The sequence below is a fragment of the Dama dama genome, chromosome 6 (assembly GCF_033118175.1).
Source record: "Dama dama isolate Ldn47 chromosome 6, ASM3311817v1, whole genome shotgun sequence".
NCBI lineage: Eukaryota > Metazoa > Chordata > Mammalia > Artiodactyla > Cervidae > Dama > Dama dama.
In genome coordinates this window covers 27,350,946-27,374,441 of record NC_083686.1, presented here as the reverse complement: position 1 = coordinate 27,374,441, position 23,496 = coordinate 27,350,946, and the positions used below count along the sequence as shown (strand labels likewise).

Here is a 23,496-nt window from a genome sequence, read left to right as displayed (position 1 = left end):
TTGAATTTTTGTTTGTTCATTCACTAAGTCATGTTTAACTCTTTGTGACCCCATGGACTGCAGAATGCCAGGCTTCCCTGTCCTTCACTATCTCCCTGAGTTTGCTCAAACTCATGTTCATTGACTCAGTGGTGCCACTCAACTGTCTCATCTTCTCTTGCCCTCTTCTCCTTTCCCAGCATCAGGGGCTTTTCCAATGAGTCATCTCTTTGCATCAGGTGGCCACAGTATTGGAGCTTCAGCTTCAACATCAGTCCTTCCAATGAACACCCAGGACTGATCTCCTTTGGGATGGATTGGTTGGATCTCCTTGCAGTCCAAGGGACCCTCAAGAGTCTTTTCCATTGCCACAATTTATAAGCATCGATTCTTCAGCCCTCAGCCATCTTTATGACCCAATTCTCACATTCATACATGAGTTGTGGAAAAACCATAGCTTCGACTAAGACCTTTGTAGGCAAAGTGATGTCTCTGTTTTTTAATACACTGTCTAGGTTTGTCATAGCTGTTCTTCCAAGGAGCAAGCATCTTTTAATTTCATGACTGAAGTCACGATCTGCATTGATTTTAAAGCCCAAGAGAATAAAGTCTAATTCTGTTTTCACGTTTTCCCCATCTATTTGCCATGAAGTGATAGGACCAGATGCTATGATCTTCGTTTTTTGAATGTTGAGTTTTAAAACAGTTTTTTCACTCTCCTCTTTCACCTTTATCAAGAGGTTCTTTAGTTCTTCTTCACTTTAGTTGGCTGTATCCAATTCATGAAGTATATACATGAGGCATATATTCATTGTCTTCTGATGTGTCTACATCTCCACTGATAACGTCCTAGTCTACCCATCAAGATTGCTCACCTAGACCAGGCATTGACAAACTTTTTCTATAAAGCACAAAGTAGTACATATTTTTGCTTTGCAGGTTATAATTATTCAAATATTGCCATTGTAGTTGAAAAATGGATGTAGATAATATGCAAAAAGTCACTGTTGACTGTGTTTCAACAAAACTTTATTTAAAAAAATAGGAGACAGGCCCATGGATGATAATTTGCCTACCTTTTACATAAACTGTTATAATTGCCTTCAAACTGTGTTCTGTGTCCAAATTTTAGGCTACTATGGTTCCATGCAGGAACCAAAAGTTTGTAAAAACATAAAGCAGATCATATCTTCTTGCCACATAAAATCCTTCAGAGCAAGTAAAATAAAATATAAACTCTTTACCTTGGCCTAGAAATTCCTGCATGACCTGACTCTTGTTTATCTATCTGACCTCACTCATAGTGATCTTCCCCTTTATAACTAAACTCCAGCCATCACCAACCTTTTTTAAAATTTTTATTTACTTATTTTAATTGGAGGATAATTACTTTATAGTATTGTGATGGTTTTTGCCATACATCAACATGAGTCGGCCATAGACATACATGCGTCTCCTTTTTTTAAAAAAGAAAGCAAGGTCTTTCTTACCTCTGACCTTATTGCTCTTTCTGCTTGGAGTCCTCTTCTCTTGATTGGTTGCAGGACTGTGTCACTCTTATGCTTTTGGTGTCAGCTTGAATGTTAACACTTTGACGCCCACTATTCTAATGGACGTATTCCCAGTCCATACTCTTTTTATCAAGTTATGAAATTTACTCTACCTTCTTCACAGCATCTATCACAAACTCTATCTTGTTTCTTTGCCTGTTTTATTTTAACCTCTCCTACTAGATTATAAACTGACCAGCCCTATTCATCACTATATGTTAAATTCCTAGTACAGTGAAGGTTTGCAACAAATACAAATTCAGTATATGGATGGATGAATTGGAAGTAAACAAAGTCAGCTACAAATGTAAGTATCTGAAAGCAGGGAGCTCTGAATTGAGAAAATTTCTACCAGGGAGAAAAAGAAAGAACACTCAAAGAGACCAAACCAAGGAAATTTCAAACTATTGGTGAAGGGAGCAGGAGAAAGAACTGACCAAAAATAAATAAATAAATAAACAAATAAAAGCTTTTACTGGCATTTAGTCATTTAGTCAGCAGAAAGAACTTGGAGAATGTGGGGTGCTGCCATCTGAATGGCTATATGATTTTTTAAATCTGCATAGCACATATGGTGTGCGTGTGTGCTTAGTCAGTCGTGTCCAACTCTTTGTGACCCTTTGCACTGTAGCTCACCACGCTCCTCTGTCCATGGAATTCTCCAGGCAAGAAAACTGGAGTGGGTTGCCATTTCCTCCTCTGGGGGATCTTCTTGAGAATTGAACCTTTGTCTGCTACGTCTCCTGCACTGCAGACGATTCTTTACCCACTGAGCCGTCAAGAAAACCATCAGCACGTATAGTAGCCATTACTTATTATTCTTGACTGATACTTTATTATTACGAAACTCTATGAAGAGCTCTATTCTCTGCATCCTTGGTGAAAGAAGCCAGAAAGACCATTCCAAACACGAGTCAGCTAGAGTCTCTTTTTTGTTATCTGGTATTTTAAAAAAGTACTTTTTAAACAGTGTGCAGAGAAATCTTCTGGAGAGTTTGTTAAATACAGATTTGTAGCAACTCCTTCTCCCATCACGTGCCCCATTTTGATTTAATAGTTCTAGGGCAGGGCCCGAGAATTTTTTTGCTTAATATTTCATTGGGATATACTTCAGAAAATTCTTGTGCTATAAAATTCATCCATTTAAAGTGTACATTTTGATGGTTTTTAATATGTTCACAAAGTTGTGCAACCATCATCACTAATTCCAAAATATTTTCATTACCTCCGAAAGAAACTCCATCCACACTTGCAGTCACTCTTTCTTTCTCCCTTTGCCTAGTCCCTGGAAACCACTAGTATTTCTGTCTTTTGGATTTGCCTATTCTGGATTTAGAAAAGGCAGAGGAACCAGAGATCAAATTGCCAACATCTGTTGTATTATAGAAAAAGCAAGAGAATTCCAGAAAAACATCTACTTCTGCTTCATTGACTATGCCAAAGGATTTGACTGTGTGGATCGCAACAAACTGTTGAAAATTCTTAAAGAGATGGGAATATCAGACCACCTGACCTGCCTCCTGAGAAATCTATACGCAGGTCAAGAAGCAGCAGTTAGAACTGTACATAGAACAACAGACTGGTTCCAGATTGGGGAAGGAGTATGTCAAGGCTATATCTTGCCACCCTGCTTATTTAACTTCTATGCAGAGTACATCATGAAAAATGCTGGACTGGATGAAGCACAAGCTGGAATCAAGATTGCCGGGAGAAAGATCAACAACCTCAGATATGCAGATGACACCATTCTTATGGCAGAAAGTGAAGAGGAAATGAAGAGCCTCTTGATGAAAGTGAGAGAGCAGAGTGAAAAAGCTGGCTTAAAACTCAACATTCAAAAAACGAAGACCATGGCATCTGGTCCTGTCACTTCATGGCAAATAGATGAGGAAAGAATAGAAAGAGTGAGAGACTTTATTTTTCGGGGTTCCAAAATCACTGCAGATGATGACAGCAGCCAAGAAATTAAAAGACGCTTGCTCCTTGGAAGGAAAGTTATGACCAATCTAGACAGCATATTAAAAAGCAGGGACTTTACTTTGCCGATAAACATCTGTCTAGTCAAGGCTATGGTTTTTCCAGTAGTCATGTATGGATGTGAGAGTTGGACCATAAAGAAAGCTGAGTGCTGAAGAATTGATGCTTTTGAACTGTGATATTGGAGAAGACTCTTGAGAGTCCCTTGGACTGCAAGGAGACCAAACCAGTCAGTCCTAAAGGAAATCAGTCCTGAATATTCATTGGAAAGGCTGATGCTGAAGTTGAAGGTCCTTTACTTTAGCACACGATGTGAAGAACTGACTCATTTGAAAAGACCCTGATGCTGGGAAAGATTGAAGGCAGAAGAAGGGGGCGAGAGGATGAGATGGTTGGATGGCATCACCGACTTAATGGACTTGAGTTTGAGCAAACTCCAGGAGTTGGTGATGGACAGGGAAGCCTAGAATGCCACAGTCCATGGGGTCACAAAAATTCAGACCAGACTGAGCAACTGAACTGACTGATTGTAGTTTTTAGTTTGCATTTTCTTAAAGCAATAATAATGTTGAACATTTTTTCATGTGCTTATTGGCCATTTGTATATCTTCTTTAAAGAAATGTGTTTTTGAATACTTTGTCCATTTTTAAATGGATTGTCTCTTTATCATTAAGTTGTAAGAGCTATTTGAATATTCTGTATACTAGATGCTTATCATATATACAATTTGCAAATATTTTCTCCCATTATGTAGATAGTCTTTTCATTTTATTTATTAATATATCCCTTGAAACACAAAAGGCTTTCATTTTAATGAAGTCCAGTTTGTCTACTTTCTTTGGCTAGTTAGTCCTTTTGGTGTCTTATCTAAGGAGCCATTGCCTAATCCAAAAACATAAAGACTAACACCTTGGGAATCTCAGTTTTCTTCTAGAATTATACAGTTTTAGCACTTATCTTTAGGTCCTTAGTTTATTCAGTCCTGTATTATTGTTGTTCTGCTTGAATCCAATTTTTCTATCAGTTCACAAAATCCTTACCCAGTTCAGCTTTATGATCTTAAAGTTATCAGGGAGACTGTACTTGTCAAAGTTAACATTATATTAAGACATATCAGATTCTCCAGGAATTTTACATAATTTCTGGAGCACTTATAAACCCATACAAGACATCAGAATGCTTAGTATGACTTCTTATTTGACAATACTTCTCAGGTAATTTCTTGAATCAGTCTAATTGGTTTAATATCTCCATTTGTATAAGGAAAAATTGATTATAGGAATTTTGTCAAAAATATCAAGACATCTGGTCATATAGGATCATAAGTCACTGTACAAATAACACCTTGTCATTCATTTAACCAAAATGACAATGAAGACTTTGTATGCAAATATGGACACTTACATAATTGTAAGACCTAGCCTGTTTAAGTAATCAAAGACTTAAATATGAAACATAGGAAATTAGGCCGCTCACCTTCTGAGATGACCAGTATCTGTCTGTGTTTTTCCCAGGGCCATTCTCACCTTTTGAAATGGACCACACTCTGCGTATAAAATGGATGTCTCTCTAAAGGAATCCATTTCTTACCTTTAAAAAAATAAACACAGAAAATTATTTTGACAAGGCACAAAATCTTTGTTTTCTAGGCAAATTACTTGAAGGGTTAAAAAAAAAAACAACTTTGTTTACAATGTTTTATTAAAAGTGGATTAATATTCTAAGGTTTGAGTCAATAGAGAATTCTATAGTACATTTGTTTAGATTCAAATATGCTATATCAAAGTTTTATATCCCAAACAGCTTCTGTGATTATTTATGAGGCTAGCATAACAAATACTCAGAGATGCAATACAGAAGAAAAAGTTAACAACTTGGCCCTGAATTCTTTTCCATAGGATACTCTTCCACAAAGAAGACTTTTGTTTTTATGTATAAACCTGCCCTATAACTAGTCTTGGATCACAGAGAGTGTTAAGGACAGCTTAAGAAATCTAGACATTTTTTATTCTATTATCACCATAGACCAAAAAATCACTCTCCAAGTGGATGTTCAGGTTAGATGGAGATGTCTTTGAAAAATTTTACTGATAATCAAACTTTTAAATCACTGAATTCTCAAATTTTTATTACTGCTTTTTCACTTAGAGATTGCCTTTAAACTTAGAGATTATCTCTTTCCAACTTCCTTTCAGAAATGTATTTTTATCCTTTTCTTGTAACTGTCTGCTTTTCTACATCCCCACATTTACAAGGCGATCCACTGTGGTTTTGTTTCTTAAGACCTACAGATGGTTCCAACAGAATCCACCACTGTTACAAAATGAACAGCAATTTTTCTTTCCTCAGTAAAACTCAATATTTGTACCCTGGACAGTTATAGAGTTCAGGGCATAAAAGAGCTGACTATGGGAAAACTTCACCCTTAGTCATGACATGGTGTGGCATATTATCAATATACAATGTGCAAGGAGAAAAAAATGAAATGAGCATAATTATACATATAATGAAAATCTCTTGCCACTGACAGAAGTAAAGTTAACAAGTTTTAAGTTAAGGAAATGAGACAGTCCTCCTAGAATCTGGCAAACAGATTTGAGAGATAAAAAGGCTGAAAGGTACAGAGAGAAAAAAATAGTTAATAGGTACACTCCCAGATGAATGAACATATTAACTTTCTGAACCCATGAAGTTACCCTGGAAGACTCTTCCTTAAATATTATTTTATGTAACTTTACTAACACAAAGTAATCTTAGAGATAATAGTTTACACTACTTAGCTCTTTATAAAAAGCTTTCCAGGTTTTCCTTTCCTAGCCATGATGGAGTGACTCTTCTGCCAAAAACAGTTAAAAACGAAACACAATTTATTATATTTAAAATATCCAGGGAACTCATACAACTTAATAGCAAAAAAATAAATAATTTGATGTTAAAATGGGCAGGGAACTTGAATAAATATTTTTTTTTTTCCAAAGAAGAGATACAAATGGCCAAAATATGCATGAAAAGATGGTCAACAACACTTATCATCAAGGAAATGCAAATCAGAACCACAAGGAGCTATCACTTCACACCTGCTATAATGGTTATTACAAAAAGACAAAAGATAACAGGTATTAGTGAGGATCTGGGAAAATGGAACTCTTTTGTACTATTAGTGGGAATGTAAATTGATGCAGCCACTATGTAAAACTGTTTGGAGCCTCCTCAAAAAGTTAAAAATACAACTACCATATGATCCAGCTACCCTAGTTCTGCCAAAGGAGGTGGAATCACTATCTCAAAGAAATATCTGCATAACCCCTGTATATTGCAACATTATTCATAATAACCAAGATACAGAAACAGCCTAAGTTTGTGTTCACTGACAGAAGAATGGATAAAAAATGTGATATATAATGTGATACATATGTACATATACACAGACACTGCAGTATTATTCAGCCATAAGAAAGGAAGGAAATTCTGCCATTTGTGACGTAGAAGGACTTGAGAACATTATGCTAAGTGGAATAAGTCAGCCAAAAAAAGGCAAATACTGTATGATATCACTTATCCTACGGAATCTACAAAAAGCCAAACTCACAGAAACGGAGAGAAGAATGGTGGTTGTCATGGTTTCAGTGGGTGGGTGGAGGAAGTGGGGAGATGTTGGTAAAGGGTACAAATTTCCAGTTACAAGATAAATATGAGAGACCTAATATACAGAAAAAAGAAAAGAAAAAAGAGAAATAGAAAACTACAAAATTTACCAGAACTAATGAGTGAATTCAGTAAGATTTCAGGATACAAAGTCAATGTATTTAAATATATTTTTCTGTATTCCAGTAGCAAATAATTATAAATTTAAAATTTAAATATCATTTATAATAAAATATTTAATAAATTTACCAATATATATATGTAAGAATTCTGTAATGTAAATTATAAAACATAGAAGAAAAGATCTAAAAAGTGAAAAGATGTCAATATTATGTTCACAGATTTGGAGACTAAATGTTGTGGACATAAAAATTATCCCAAAATTGACACATATATTCAATGTAATATCAAACAAGAATTTTGACAAGCTCTTTATTGAAAAAATGACATATCCTTTATAATATTTATGTAGGTAAGTAAAGGAATTTTAACTATCCATACAATTATGAAAAAGAAGAACAGAGTTGAAGGAATCACACTATTTGATTTCAAGACTTACACAGGTACATTAATGAGGGCACTTGGATTGGTATAAGGAAAGAAGAGTAGGTCCATGAAATCAAATAAATACAAAAATAAACACAAATACATACCATTAACTGAATTTTTAAAAAGGTTCCTGGGAAATTCAAGGGGAAAAAAATTCAAAAACTTTTGCTGAAATAACTGGATATCTACATGGGAGCAAAACTGAAGCAATAATTTCAACCACTACTATGAACAGTTCATAAAAATTTAATTTGACTTGGTCTATATACATAAACATAAAAACTCACAAGAAAGAATGAGAAAATGCCATTTTCAGCAACATGGATGGGCCATGAGATGGTCGTACTGAGTGAAGTAAATCAGACAGAAAAGGACAAATATCTTATGATATCATTTACAGGTGGAATTAAAAGACACTTACTCCTTGGAAGGAAAGTTATGACCAACTTAGACAGCATGTTAAAAAGCATAGACATTACTTTATCAACAAAGGTCCTTCTAGTCAAAGCTACGGTTTTTCTAGTAGTCATGTGTGGATGTCAGAGTTGGACTATAAAGAAAGCTGAGTGCTGAAGAATTGATGCTTTTGAACTGTGGTGTTGGAGAAGACTCTTGAGAGTCCCTTGGACTGCAAGGAGATCCAATCAGTCCATCCTAAAGGAGATCAGTCCTGGGTGTTCATTGGAAGGACTGATGCTGAAGCTGAAACTCCAATACTTTGGCCACCTGATACGAAGAGCTGACTCATTTGAAAAGACCCTGATGCTGGGAAAGATTGAGGGCAGGAGGAGAAGGGGATGACAGAGGATGAGATGGTTGGATGACATCATTGACTCAATGGACATGAGTTTGGGTGGACTCCGGGAGCTGGTGATGGACAGGGAGGCCTGGCGTGCTGTGGTTCATGATGTCACAAAAAGTCAGACACGGCTGAGCAACTGAACTGAACTGATAGGTGGAATGTTTAAAAAATAGTACAATGAACTGATTTACAAAATAGAAATAGAGTAACAGATGTAGGAAACAATCTTATGGTTACCAAGATGGAAAGGAGGGAGGGAAAACTGGGAGATTGGGATTGACATATACACATGAATATATATAGAATAGATAACTAATAAGGACCTATTGTATAGCATAGGGAACTCTACTCAATACTCTGTAATTACCTATACTGGAAAAGAATCTTAAGAAAGAGTGGATATATGCATATGCATAATTGATTCACTTTGTACAGCAGAAAATAACACAACGTTATAAATCAGTTATACTCAAAAAAATGCTAAAAGGGTAAAGCTTCCAGAAGAAAACACAGGAGAATATATTTCAACCTTGGAGTGACAATGATTTCTTAGAGAAGTCATACAAAGAATTATTAATCATTGAAGAAAAATGGTGGCGCAGTGGTAAAGAATCCACCTGCAACTGAGAGGCAGGAAACATGGGTTCAATTACTGGGTGGGGAAAATCCCCTGGGGAAGGGCATGGCAACCCACTCCAGTTCTTTGGCCTGGAAAATCCATGGACAGAGGACCCTGGTGGGCTACAGTCATGGGGTCACAAAGAATCAGACATGACTGAGCAGGCAAACACAAAGAAAAATGTGGTTAAATTGAATTTCATCAGAATTTAAAATTTCTGTCCTTCAAAGACATTCTTAAGAAAATAAAAACTTAAACTGTAGACTGGGTGAAATTGTCAGATTATATTGATCTATCAATCAAAGGACTTGTACTAGAATATATAATTCATTTTACAAGTCAATAATAAAAAGACACACTAATTTAAAACAAAATAGTCAAAATATTTGAAAATATATTGCACAAATGAAAAGTTACAAGCAGCAAGGCACCTGGAAAAGTGTTTGCCATCACTAATAATCATGAAATAGTAATTAACAGTACAATGATTTTCCATTAAATGTCTCTCCCAGGAAATTCCCTGGCAGTCCAGTGGTTGGGATTTCGTGCTTTCACTTTCAAGGGCACAGGTTTAATCCCTGATCGGGAAATTAGGATCTTACAAGCCTTGTGGCACCGTCAAAATACTTTTTCACTAAAAATAAAAATCAATTAATTAATGTCTCCACCAGAAGCTAAAATTTAAAAAAATATATATGGATGTGGAATAACCAGAACACTCTTACTTTACTGGTGGGAATATAAAAACAATTTAGAAGTTTTTTATGAAGCTGACTGCATACATATCTAGAGACTTAGCAATCCACTCCTAGATACTAATCCAAAAAATAAAAATATTTATTTTATTCATCTGTTCCTGTGTTTAAAAAAAAAAAAATCTCAAAATCTAATGACTTCAAACAATAACTGCTTTTTGTCTCAGGATTATCTGAGCTGATTGAACTCATTCAGGTGGTTCTTTGCTCCATATGGCTGGATTTGCAGTCTTTTGAAACTTGATTGTGCTGAAATGCACAAGATAATCATGTACATGGATGTCAACTGGTGCTTGTTTTAGCTGGAAACTCAACTGGGGACATCAGCTGGAGCGCCTAGATTCTTTTCCCTGTGGTCTCTGCACATAGTTTGAGCCTCTCACAGCAGGGTGGTTGTGCTCCTAGAGGGAACATTCCAGAAGACGATGGTGGACACAGCAGATAAACACTCACAAGTTACACAGCAGCACTTCTGCCAAATTATATTGATCCAAAGCATTCACAGAAACAGTTCAGATTCAAGGGCATGAAAAATAGGTGCCATATTAAAATGAGAGAAGCAGCAATAATTTATGGCCATCTTTATTCTGAGAACACACAAAAATATTTATACAATGCTTATGGACACTTTACTCATAAAGCCAAATTGTTAACTCCAAGCTGAAAATGACCCAGGTGTCCATTCACAGATGAATGTGTGAACAAATTTTGGTATATTTGTACACCTTAATCTCATTTGAATTATTTAAGGAATATTCAACTGAATGAAAAGGAATAAACTACTAATATTGACAATAACACAGATGTATATCACAAACATTAAGTTGAGCAAAAGAAACAAGGCACAAAAGAATACATACTGAGTGATTTTATTCATGTGATTTTATTCATGTGAAATTCAAGTACAGCCAAACTAAAAATAAGAGTAATGGTTTCCTCTGGAGAAGAGAGACTGAATGGAAAAGAGCACAGATTTTCTGAGGTGATGAAATGTTCTATATCTTGATTACTTGTCTGCATATTTCAAAACTCACTGAACTGCACACTTAAGATGTATGCATTTCACATGTAAATTTTATCTCAATTTGCAACATAAAAAATAAAAAGTTCATAGCTATCCTCTTTCTTCTTCTCAACAGTCATATGAAGAAGAAGATGGTCTTGGTATTTTCACTTAAAGAAGTAATAAGTTAAGATGTCACAGAAAGTTAGTGGCATTAATATATAAGTAGAATCTAGATAGGGCAACAATCATGGTTAAAAAACACTTTTTTTCTGTTCAAAATTTTTTTCTAATTAAAAAAAAGCTTATTTTTTTAATAGTTTCAGGTTCACAGAAAACTGAGAGAAAAATATAGAAATTTCCCCTTCTACACAACATAGCTTTCCCCATTAACAAATTCTCCCACCAGAGTGGTGCATTTTTTACAATTGATGAACCTACATTGGCACATCATTATCACTCAGAATCCTTGGTCTACAATAAAATTCACTCTTGGTATTATACATTTTATGGTACAGACTAATGCATAATGGCAAGTATCCATCACTACAATGTCAAGCAGAGTATTGCCCTGAAAATCCTCTATGCTATACCTGTTTATCCCTACCCAGCCCCTCAACCTCTGCCAACCACTGGTCTTTTTACTGTCTCCATAGTTATGTCTTTTCCAGAATGTAATATTGTTGTTGTTCAGTTGCTAAGTCATGTCTGATTCTTTGCAACCCCATGGACTGCAGCATGCCAGGCTTCCCTGTCCATTACCATCTCCCAGAGTTTTCTCAAACCCACATCCATTGAGTTGGTGATGCCATCTGACCATCTCATCTTCTGTTGCCCCTGCTCTTCCTGCCCTCAATCTTTCCAAGCATCAGGGTCTTTTCCAATGAACTGGCTCTTCGCATCAGGTGGCCAAAGTAATGGAGTTTCAGATTCAGCATCAATCTTTCCAATGAACATTCAGGGTTAATTTTCTTTAGGTTTGACTGGTTGATCTCCTTGCAGTCCAAGGGACTCTCAAGAGTCTTCTCCAGCACTACAATTTGAAAGCATCAGTTCTTCAGCCTCAGCCTTCTTTATGGTCCAGCTCTCACAGCCATACGTGACTACTGGAAAAACAATAGTTTTGACTATTATGGACCTTTGCTGGTAAAGTGATGTCTCTGATTTTTAATATGCTGTCTAGGTTTGTCATACCTTTCCTTCCAAGGAGCAAATATCTTTCAATTTCATTGCTGCAGTCACCATTCACAGTGATTTAAAAGCTGCAGAGCCCAAGAAAATAAAATCTGTCACTATTTCCACTTCCCCCATCAATTTACCATGAAAATATTGTGGAAAATTCTTAGAGATGGGAATACTAGACCATCTTACCTGCCTCCTGCAAACCTGTATGCAAGTCAAGAAGCAACAGTTAGAACCGGATATGGAACAATAGACTGGTTCCAAACTGGGAAAGGAATACATCAAGACTGTGTGTTGTCACCCTGCTTATTTAACTTATATGCAGAGTAGATCATGAGAAACGCTGGGCTGGATGAATCACAAGCTGAAATCAAGATTGCCAGGAGAAATATCAATAACCTCAGATATGCAGATGACACCACCCTTATGACAAGGCAAAGATCCTCTTGATGAAGGTGAAAGTGGAGAGTGAAAAAGCTGGCTTAAAACTCAACATCCAAAAAATGAAGATCTGGCATCCAGTCCCAACACTTCATGGCAAATAAATGGGGAAACAATGGAAATAGTGATAGACTTAATTTTCTTTGGCTCCAAAATCACTGCAGATGGTGACTGCAGCCATGAAATTAAAAGATGCTTGCTTCTTGGAAGAACAGCTATGACAAACCTAGACAACATATTAAAAAGCAGAGACATTAATAAAAAGCATTGCCAACAAAGGTCCATATAGTCAAAGCTGTGGTTTCTCCAGTAGTCATGTATGGATATGAGATCTGGACAACAGAAAAGACTGAGTGCTGAAGAATCAACGCCTTTGAACTGTGGTGCTGGAGAAGACTCTTGAGAGTTCCTTGGACTGCAAGGAGATCAAACAAGTCAATCCTCAAGGAAATCAACCCCTTGGAGGGGATGATGCTGAAGCTGAAGCTCCACTACTTTGGCCACCTGATGCAAAGAGCCAACTCATTGGAAAAGACCCTTACACTAAGAAAGATTGAGGAAAGGAGGAGAAGGGGGTGAAAGAAGATGAGATGGTTGGGTGGCACCACCAACTTAATGGACATGAGTTTGAGCAAATTCTGGGAGATGGTGAAGGACAGGGAAGCCTGGTGTGCTTCAGTCCATGGGGTCACAAAGAGTCAGACACAACTGAGCAACTGAACAACAATAGCAATTTGCCATGAAGTGATGGTTTGCCTTCTCCAGTGAGAACGTCTTATAGTTGGAATATACAGTATGTATGGTTTTTCAGATTAGCTTCTTTCACGTAATAGGCATTTAAGTTTCCTTATTTTTGTAGGTTGATAGATCATTTCCTTTAAGCACTGAATAATATTCCATTTTCTTTATATATCATACTTTATATATCCATTTGCCTATTGAAGGACATCTTGGTTGGCTCCAAGTTTTGGCAATCACAAATAAAGCCGCTGTATATACATGTGTGCAAGTTTTTGTGTAGACATAGTTTTTGACTTCTTTAGGTAATGGAAAATGATTGAGAGATTGTAAACAGAAGATTTGTTTTGTCAGAACCTGCCAAATTATCTTCCAAGCCAGTTATGCCATTTTGCATTCCCAAGCCCAATGAGCAGGTATTCGTATTACTTAACATCCTCTCCAGCATTTGGTGGTGTCAGTGTCTGGATCTTGACCATTTTAATAGATGTGCAGTGGTATTTCACTGTTGTTGTCTTAATTTGTATTTCCTTGATGATATATAATACAGAATATCTTTTAATAATATTTAGTATCATATTATTTGCTATCTGTATCTCTTCTTTGGTAAAGTTTTTCTAAAATCTTTTTTTCCTATTTTTCAATCATGCTATTTGTGTTCTTATTTTTGAGTTTCAAGAATTCTTTGGGTATTTTTGACAATTGTCTTTAATCAGATAGGCTTTTCATAAATATTTTCTCCTAGTCTGTGGTCTGACTTTTCATTCTCTTGGTAGTGTCTTTTGCAGAAAGAAAGTTTTCATTTTAATGAAGTCCAGATTGTCAATTCTTCCCTTCATTAACTGTATTTCCTCAATCTAAATTATGATTTTATTTTCAAACCATCATGGAAAGCTAACTGAATATACTTCATATAAAACTTTCAAAACTTTCATTTATTATTTAAAAGAATTACTTGTGCATAATCATATTGTGAGCAAAACTAGCTTTAGTCTATTTCTAGTATCTTAGCCACTATTATTTTTTCTTTTCTATGACATAGTCCTTGGTCATAACATTCACCAGTTTAGTTCTCAAATTTAAACTAGGGAAAAATGAAAGTTGTTCCCAAGGAACATTCTGTTCCAAAGAAAATTACTTCTGTCTGATTTACTAAAACTGAAAAATTTTTTTTAAACCAAAATGATTCAAAGCAAAACATTTTATTAATGGTCTGGTCAGTTTACTCTCCAGAGGAAGCCATGCTTTAAAATCCCAACAGGTTAGTAAGCTACTCATAATCCATCATTAGCCAGAATTTCTAGGATTTTGTGACTTTTGGCTTGGCATTGCAACACCTCTTATGTCACTGGGCTCAATTTCTCAATTCCCAATTTTTATGAAAATAATATTTCAAAAATGCATAAAAGTGGTTATTCATAATTAGGTTTGTGGAAAATTTTGTGGGAAACATCACTATAAATTCCATTCCTATTTTTCTGTTTTGAATTTTGTTTTGTTGGTGTTGCTACTGTTTGTTTTAGTCCCTTTGGCCTGTTATAACAAAGTCCCATAGAGCAGGTAGCTCATAAACAACAGAAATTTATTGCTTACAGCTATGGACATTGGGAAGTCAGGATCCAGGTCCTGAAAGATTTAGCGTCTGGTGAGATCTTGCTTTCTGGTTCATAGATGGTGCCTTCTCATTGTGTTATCTCACGATGAAAAGGAGTAAGGAAGTTGTGTGGAGCCTCTCTTATAATCCCATTCATGATAGATCAGCCCTCCTCACCTTCCAAAGGCCTGACTTCCTAATACCATCATATTCAGGATTAGGATTTCAATGTATGAATTTTGGAGGAGACACAAACCTTCAGATCATAGCCTTGTTGTCTTTGGCAGTGGTGGTGGTGTTCGTGTGTTTGATTTTTAAGTTTATGAACATTGTCATCAGTTCAGTTCAGTTCAGCTGCTCAGTCATGTCCAACTCTTTGGGACCCCATGGACTGCAGCACGCCCAGGCTTCCCTGTCCATCACCAACTCCTGGAGCTTACTCAAACTCATGTCCTTTGAGTCAGTGATGCCATCCAACCACCTCATCCTCTGTAATCTTCTTCTCCTCCTGCCTTCAATCTTGCCCAGCTTCAGGGTCTTTTCAAATGAGTCAGTTCTTCTCATCAGGTGGCCAAAGTATTACTTGTCAAATGTTGAGTCTTTCACTATTTGTTCAAGTAGTGACAAGGGAGGCCAAGAGAGAGTTGTGATTCTCTAGGAAGTACATAAATTACACACACATTAAGTGCATCACAATTATTCTTATTAAAACAGCAATCAATTATGTTCTAATATATATTAAATAAGAATGAATGATATTGTAAGTTCATGCAGAAGTGGATATTCTCCTTAAAAATGTTATAAAGATAATGGTGGTCAAAAACAGTATAGTAAATGACCATTATTAAGTGCAATCTTAGAAGTCTAACTTCTACAAAGGATCTCTTGTAGTATGAGAAAAATGAAATTATTTAAACTAGCTGATCCCCTCTAAGATTTTCTTTTCTTGCTGAGCCCAGACCAAGTTTCTGAAAACTTCCCATTTCTGAGAAGCCCAAAGCTTTTGACAACATTTACAGTTTTAATGCTTATCTTTTCTTTATTTTCTGTGTAGTCATCTCTTGTCAAAAAAATTTCTGGCAGGCCAGGATTGCAAGGCTGAACAAAAGTAACTAGCTACCTCATATGCCCAGGAGGTGGCAAGAAAAAGCCTACCTATAGTTATTTGGAGCCTTACTTAGTCTAGACTCAATCAAAATTCAGTTCTAATTTACTCCTTTCTCAAGCAGATTTAATTGTAAATGGGTAGCAGGAAAATTATATAATGAACGAAAGTGGGGGAAACATTCTTGACATATAGTAATTCTGGGGCAACTTTGAAGCCAAGTTAATCCCTAAATGATGCTCCTTTTTCACTGGTCTGTCAAGCCCAATGTGGAAGGAGACAAACTGCATTGATGTTGCCAAGTTAACCCCAAAGTCACTGGCCTTTTCCTTTTCTTCTGTTACTTGCATGCAAACAAGTAACTCTATTTTCCACTTCAGCTCTTACTGATTGATAAACTGATATCTTTGATGTGCTTAACTTGATAATGATATGTCTACATCTTTTCTTACTGTAATATATACCATTTCTTAAAGGTAATATAAAGAGTAGTAGATGTTAAAAAACAGAAATTTAGAAAAATATGTGAAACGGCCTGTCACAAACTAAATGGCCTAAGTCATATGCTAAATCATTAAAGGCCTCTCTGATTTGTTGGAAGAGATCAATTTAGAATAACATTCCCACACTGTTAACATTCAACACAGTATAACCTAGTCAGAATCTTCCCTGATCACTTATCTCCAACAATCACTAAGTTACATAAAATATTTTGTTACATAAAGTTACATAAAGTATTTCAGTCAATACTTTCATTGAGTATATTTTTCCTTTTAATATCAAATATCCTGCTGATTTCTGAACATTCTTTTGAATAGTTCAGAGTCCAAAAACTGAAAATATCATCTGGACAGTCCCTAAGCAGAAACACTTTCCAACATTGAGAAAAGCCAATTCAAAATAGATAAGTTCAAATGATTAATGACAGTAAATTACCCTATTCTTTCCTCATTAACTTTAAGATCTATTTGTAACTTAACACTATAAAATTTAAAAGTTATCAATATGTGCTATCAAACGTTCATAGAACGCTTGCTACTGAACTTGAAACTTATGGGAGGTCATGGGAGAAATGTAAAACATCAGGGCTGATTTTAAAGTTTATGGTTAACTTGGGAGAGACAAGAGAAAAATTATAGAATAATTAATAATTAACTCTGTCTCAGGAGATAGGTTTACAAGTACATTAATTGTTCAAAGATCAAAAGTGGAAGGAATACATTTCCATTGGCTTTGTCATATAAACCTTCTCTGAGAAGCTAAGACTTTGAACTGGTCATGAAGAAAGAAAAAGACTTAGAAAGCAGGCGGCAGTTTTTGACTGGTTGGCCTGAAAGCCTCTTGGATGTTTGACATCATTGTGACCTCAGGAGTAGATAAACTGGATTTCAACAGTTTAAAATATGATTATTGGGCAATAAAGAGGTTAACCAGATGTGGAGAGCCACAGAGTGTTTGCCAGTACTATGAAGAAAGTGCTTCGTAATCTGGAAACTATTAAAGTGTTCGTGAGGTGGATTCTCTAGTACTTGACTTCCAATCTTAAATTTTCTACTTCTTAACTCTGGCCTTTCTATCCCAAATTGAAAAATGATGGGAAAATATTTCTTACCTGCCTCTGAGAAGCAATATGAGGCTCGAAAGAGTATGAACATGTTTTGAGAGCTGCAAACCATCAAGAATGTTTTAATTCCTCTTACATTTCTCTGTGGTATTATGACTAAAGGTTGCTCTTGGCAAGCAGTCAACCTCTCAGGCTATCAGGATGTCATTCTGTGGATCGTTTTGTTATACCTTGAGAGAAAAGTACCACAGTGTCTTTCTCTACTACCTGCATGCGGGTACAGGCAGGCCAAAATGGCTTCCCTTTAGACTTGCAATAAAGAAGCAATTACTTTTGAAGAGCTCCATCTCCTGTGGTACTGGATGTCATTGTCAACTGTATGGAGTCTTCAGACCAGCCACATTCCTATCTGTCTTTGCACAAGGTCTACATTGGAAATGCCTAGACAGGAGCCAGAATGGGAAATGCACCTGAATGATTTCAGTGAGAACTTAGATTAAGTTACAAGCTGTTTCTTGGCAACCCAACAGCCAATTTCTAGTAAGGACTTCCTATTACCTGCCTTCTAGCTATAGAAATATTTGTTTTTACCTTATATTCTGTAAGCAACCCAAGGTAAGTTGATTCAGGGTGCAAACCAGGTGAAGCATACAATCTGTAAGAGTGTTCAGAGGAAATGGAAATTATATCTCATGACCCTCCTATGATCTTACCATTTGATGCCAAAACTAATTCATATGTTCCTTTATACCTAAAACAGCTTATTTGGATCTGAAACACACACACACACACACACACACACACACACACACACACACACAAGCACATTTATAAAAACTCAATAACCTATTTGAGTCATTAAACAATTTCCTCCCACAAAATCTTATACCATCTGTGTTTTTCTCCCCCTGTGGTTAAGTTGAATTTAATTGCCCACGATTTTTATTTACATTTTTGAAGTTTAATCTGATCCACATCAGTGAAGCTTTTGTCTTTAGATACAGTCTAATGTCTAAAAAGGGCTTCCCCGGTAGCTCAGATGGTAAAGAAACTGCCCATGATGCAGGAGACCAGGTTCAATCCCTGAGTGGGGAAGATCCCCTGGAGAAGGGAATGACAACCCACTCCAGTATTCTTGCCTGGAGAATTCCATGGACAGAGGAGCCTGGCAGGCTACAGTCCATGAGGTCACAAGGAATCGGACAAAACAGTGACTAACGCGCGCACACACACACACACACACACACACACACAATATCTAAAAAGGTCTAAAAAGGCAGTATAATAAGTCTGAAGCTATTTTCCCAGATCACCACTCCCTAGAAGGATGAAGGATTGCATTAGTTGAGTCAGGTATGATACTGATGGGATCAGGAAGCTACGCAGGATAGAGAACTTCTCATTTAATTTCCCACAAAATGAGGTCAAACCTCTCAGCCCTCCTTAACTAGGGAATTTCCTAGGTTTTCTTCTAGACTAAAAATTCTACAGGTCTGTGACACCTCCTCCCTACTCACCGATGGAAGTGATAGCCTACCAAGGAAGATGTGTGGAGGTGTTAAGAAAATTTTCCAGGGTCATGGCAGACAAGGAAAAGACTTGTCTTGTCCCATGACTGGTTTCTGATTGTCATCATGCTCACTGATTGGCTTGTGAGGACACAAGTCTTGAGAACAATCCAGAATAGGATCTAGTGAGATTTTCATGAAAGAAAGCCTACACGCCATTCCAATATCGTTGCCATGCCTGCCATGAAACTGGACATGTGAAAGACCCAGTCGTTAAAACTCTGGACTTCCCTGGCAGTCTAGTGGTTAAGACCACACTTTCAATGCAGTGGATGTGAATTTAATCCCTGGTCAGGGAACTAAGATCCCACATGCCACATGGTGCGGCCAAAACCAAAAACAAGCAAAAAAGCTAGCTGCTTCCACAGAGGAGATAAAAAGCTACCTCACCCACAGCTTCAGGGAGCAGCTGTAGGCTCACTGGGACTAGAGCAGGATTGTGGAAACAGGCTTGGTTACACCACTGATTATGAAGCTGGATGGTTCCAGAAGCCTGTGGTGTGAGTCATCCTCCCATCCCGTGAAGTTGGTTGAATGAAGTGAGTGGGGTGCCTTCTTGCTGCCAAACTGATTCAGATCCCTAGAACCAAACTTCCAGATGAGCCCCTTAAACTCATCAGACTCCAGGGCTTCTCCAAACTGGGTCAATTACACATCTGGAGCCATCCCAAGAGGATGGGCTCTGGGGCATTGCTGTAGTCTGCACTCATCCCACCCTCAACCAAGACCATAGTCTTCCAATTCCATAGTGTACTGAACTGTTGAAAGCAAGGCATTTTTTCCCAGGGCAATTCGGTGGGTGATTTTTTGATGATTTTTGTTAAACCACCTTGACACGCATGTTTGCAAAACGATGAATAGAATTCCCAGAAAGTGGACTTGCTTTTTGCAGCCTGTTCCTTCCACTGACTTCAAGTGGGAGTACAGATACTTTCATCATCTTATCTTGGCTTCTAACTGCTGGCTGAAGTTCAGAGAATTATATACTAATCTGAGGAAGCTAGAATGGTTTGCCGGCAAGCAGGAGTGAAAAGTTTTTCAGTTTGGTGTAGTTGGAGTCACAGCTTACATTTACTGAATAGTAATAATTGTTACAGTTATAATAATAATTAGAAAAGAGTTCAGAAAAGTTTCTAAAATCTAACCTCCCAGCTAGGGACTTCCCTGCAGGCTCAGTGGTTAAGACTCTATGCTCCCAATGCAGGGTTGCGATTGGATCCCTGGTCGGGGAACAGAGATACCACATGTCCGTCCCCCCACCCTCCTGGCCCGGGACAGAGCCAAATTAATAAAAAAAAAAGAAAGAAACAAAGAAAGAAAAACAAAACAAAACAAAAACAACCCCTCTCTCTCCCCACCAAAGAACCCTTCCAGCGGCTTACTTTGCGCCTAGTCTTTCTATCAAGATGAAGACGAGGGGCATCTCTGAAAAGACACCTGTCACCCAGGAGAAGCTGGCTTTCGCTAGCCCTGGCTGGCCCGGGTGGACAAAATCTCCGCAGGATTGATTCCTACTTCCAGCGAAAGCAGCATCCACTCAGGCCAGCGCTGGGCGACCTCACAGATCCACGGCGAGCTGCTCCTCCCAACCAGCCTCCTCAAACCCCGCTCCTCCAGCCCCCCTCCACCCGGCCCCCTCTCCCCGCCCCCCCTTAGATCAGGGAATTTCCCAAGCATCCTAAAGATTGAGTTTCCTGCCTGGGGGAAGGGGCCAGGGCAGATAAAAGGGATGCTGAAGACCCGAGGCAGTCACCAGCGCTCTGGAGCTTCGAATCCCGCGCCTTCTGCCTCCGTCGGAACCCTCTGCAGGCCTCCCTTCGCCGCTATGAGACTGCTCTCCAGCCGCGCCGCCCGCCTTCCCGGCCCGTCGGGCGCCTTGTGCGCGCTGCTCGCGCTGCTGCTGCTGACGCCGCCCGGGCCCCTCGCCAGCGGTGAGAGCGCCAGACCAGCCGAGCGCGCCCGGCGGGTGGAGCGGAGCGGCGTCCCGGGCGGGCGGGCTGGGGAAGCGCTCCCCCAGCAACCTGCCCTATAACGGTGTCTCTTCTACCCCAGCCGGTCCTGTCGCGGCCGTTGTGAGAGAGCTGCGTTGTGTGTGTTTAACCACCACACCGGGAATTCATCCCAAAATGGTCAGTGATCTGCAGGTGATGGCCGCGGGACCGCAGTGCTCCAAGGTGGAAGTGGTGTAAGTCCTGGGGCGCGGCGCTGTCCACCCTGGCCTTGGCAAGAGGGAAGGTTTCCCCCCACCCCACCCCCCGCCTTAGTCTTCAGCCCCCACGTTCATGGGCGCATCCTCGTTTTCTCTCTGCAGAGCCACCTTGAAGAATGGAAGGGAAGTCTGTCTGGACCCAGAAGCTCCTTTGATTAAGAAGATCGTCCAGAAAATATTGGACAGGTATCTGTCACTTTGCTCTTTCTGGTTTCTTAATCTCTTGGAGTGTGGATTTCTCAAAGTCCTTATACTCTTCTGAGATTTGGCGACCACATTCCAGACCATGTTTAAAGTAAAAAGGATGTTCCGGAGAAGAAGGGAAAGTTGTTCTCAAAAGTCCTGCGAAAACTCTTATCATGCATCTCAACATGAATTGCCTAGGAGGTTGCACAGAACTCATTACTGAGATGGATTTTGTTTGTTAAGGACTCTACCCTCTGCTTTTTTATTGATCCTAAACCCTGTTTTGAAAACAAGTTGGGGTAGACAGGTGTGTGGAAATTTGGTTAAACTGATATAATTCTTTTTTCAACAGTGGAAAGAACAATTAAAAGAACCATGCATTGGAAAAATCGCCCAGTTCTTCAGCAGAATATTCTGGGGACCTCTGAACCTACTGAAGAAGACAAGGAGCAAGGGCTCATTTTCTCCAATGAGTTAGGTTTCTGTACAAATTCCCCACTGTGAAAGAGAGGAAGGAAGAGGGAATCTATGCTTGTCCTTGCAACTTTCTGCTCAGTTTATGTCCTGTTTAGCATAGTATTTCCTGCTCCTTTTTGCTGTTATTTTAACTGCTATGCTATTGAAATCTTTAAGAGTGACTAAATTGTGAATCAAGGAATCACTGATTGTTAATCCTTTCAAGGTGACAACTGTTATTTCTAGACTGTAGTTCTTATACTTCCATGGGAAAAGCTGTGTGAGAGTGAATGGAATTTCATTGGAATGCTGTGTATGGAGATAAACTGTTATCCTCACTCTCTTATGAAATAGGAACTACTTTAGTATTGTTTTTTGGGGAATATGTTAGAGAATTTTCTTACTCTTGACCCTTGGAAGATATTTAAGTTATACTGCATTAGAAATCTGAGTGTTATACAGTTATCTGTGTAGAATATATTTCCTTATTTAGAATTTCTAAATATATGAGTTCTATAAGGATTAATATATTCTTTTTCTATAAATTTAGACATTTGATGTCTTCCTAGTATGGCATAATGTCATGACTGACTCATTAAACCTTTGATTTTATATGGTATTTATTAGCTATTTTTTTAGGAGTATTATATTTCTAGCCACTAAGTATGTATTTTGGATTAATAAAGAAGCTAGGAACTAGGTAAATTCCTTATTTCTAGTTTTTATAGAAATACATCCCTTTAGTTTTTTAAGAGTAAAGGCAATCTTAACAATGATCTATACATTGAAAGTTCTGAAAGCATATTCAAGATCTTTGAATATAAACTCATTATGTAGTTTTTAAAAAATGCACAGTCTTGCTAAAATTTGCAGACACATATACTGTATCTTTTTAAGTGTTTGACTATTTTGTTACAGAGAATTACATATGCATCACAATTACTATGTTAAAATTGTACTTTTTAAATGTATCTCAATGGTTTATAGTGCTTCTTTTGTTCTTTGGAAAAAAAATAAAAGATTTATAAAATTTACTGAAGTTCATAGTTTATTGTACTGTTACAAAAATGTCATTTCTCCTTAATCTACATTGCATATGTGCTTGCTAAGTCACTTCAGTCATGTCTGACTTTTTGAGACCCTTTGGACTATAGCCTGCCAGGCTCCTCTGTCCATGGGATTCTCCAGGCAAGAATATTGGAGTGGTTGCCATGCTCTCCTCCAAGGGTTGTCCCAACCCAGGGATCAAACCTGCATCTCCTGTGTCTCCTGCCTTGCAGGTGGATTCTTTACCTGCTAAGCCACTGGGGAAGTTCCCAGTTCTACATTACCAAATTGTAAAAATTAACTATGCTCCTCTCTAACTAGCAGACAGGATCCTCATTTCCCAATGTCCTTGGGTTAGTTCAACCTATCTCCAAGCTCACTTCCCTTCCAGTTCCTTCTTCATAGCACCAACAACTTTTGGGCTCTTTAGAAAACACAAATATGTAAGACTTCCTTACCTTAAATCCATTACTGACTCCCTATTTCCTAAACATGAAATACAAGTTCAAAGCATGACAAATCAGGT

At 37.9% G+C, this 23,496-nt stretch overlaps 1 protein-coding gene and 1 long non-coding RNA gene across 2 annotated transcripts; one reads left to right on the top strand and one right to left on the bottom strand.

The window, feature by feature from the left end:
• Positions 1-14,439: 14,439 nt before the first annotated feature.
• Positions 14,440-20,644, bottom strand: LOC133058813 (uncharacterized). The gene is made up of 3 exons (XR_009693390.1): positions 20,455-20,644; positions 18,096-18,159; positions 14,440-15,489 (listed from the first exon to the last, which is right to left on the bottom strand). It is a non-coding gene; the product is annotated as an uncharacterized LOC133058813 (long non-coding RNA).
• A 166-nt stretch (positions 20,645-20,810) lies between these two features.
• Positions 20,811-22,957, top strand: CXCL6 (C-X-C motif chemokine ligand 6). Its single transcript, XM_061145793.1, has 4 exons — positions 20,811-21,003; positions 21,125-21,257; positions 21,384-21,467; positions 21,820-22,957. The coding sequence occupies exons 1-4, from the start codon at positions 20,898-20,900 to the stop codon at positions 21,833-21,835; spliced, it is 339 nt and encodes a 112-aa protein (XP_061001776.1). The 5' UTR covers positions 20,811-20,897; the 3' UTR covers positions 21,836-22,957.
• The last annotated feature ends 539 nt before the right edge of the window (positions 22,958-23,496 follow it).

Excerpts from the sequence above, each read along its gene's own strand:
- CXCL6 (XM_061145793.1), top strand. The coding sequence starts at position 20,898 with ATGAGACTGCTCTCCAGCCGCGCCGCCCGCCTTCCCGGCCCGTCGGGC. Across the intron at positions 21,004-21,124 it reads GCCCGGGCCCCTCGCCAGCG|CCGGTCCTGTCGCGGCCGTT; the intron begins GTGAGAGCGCCA and ends CTTCTACCCCAG. Across the intron at positions 21,258-21,383 it reads TGCTCCAAGGTGGAAGTGGT|AGCCACCTTGAAGAATGGAA; the intron begins GTAAGTCCTGGG and ends TTCTCTCTGCAG.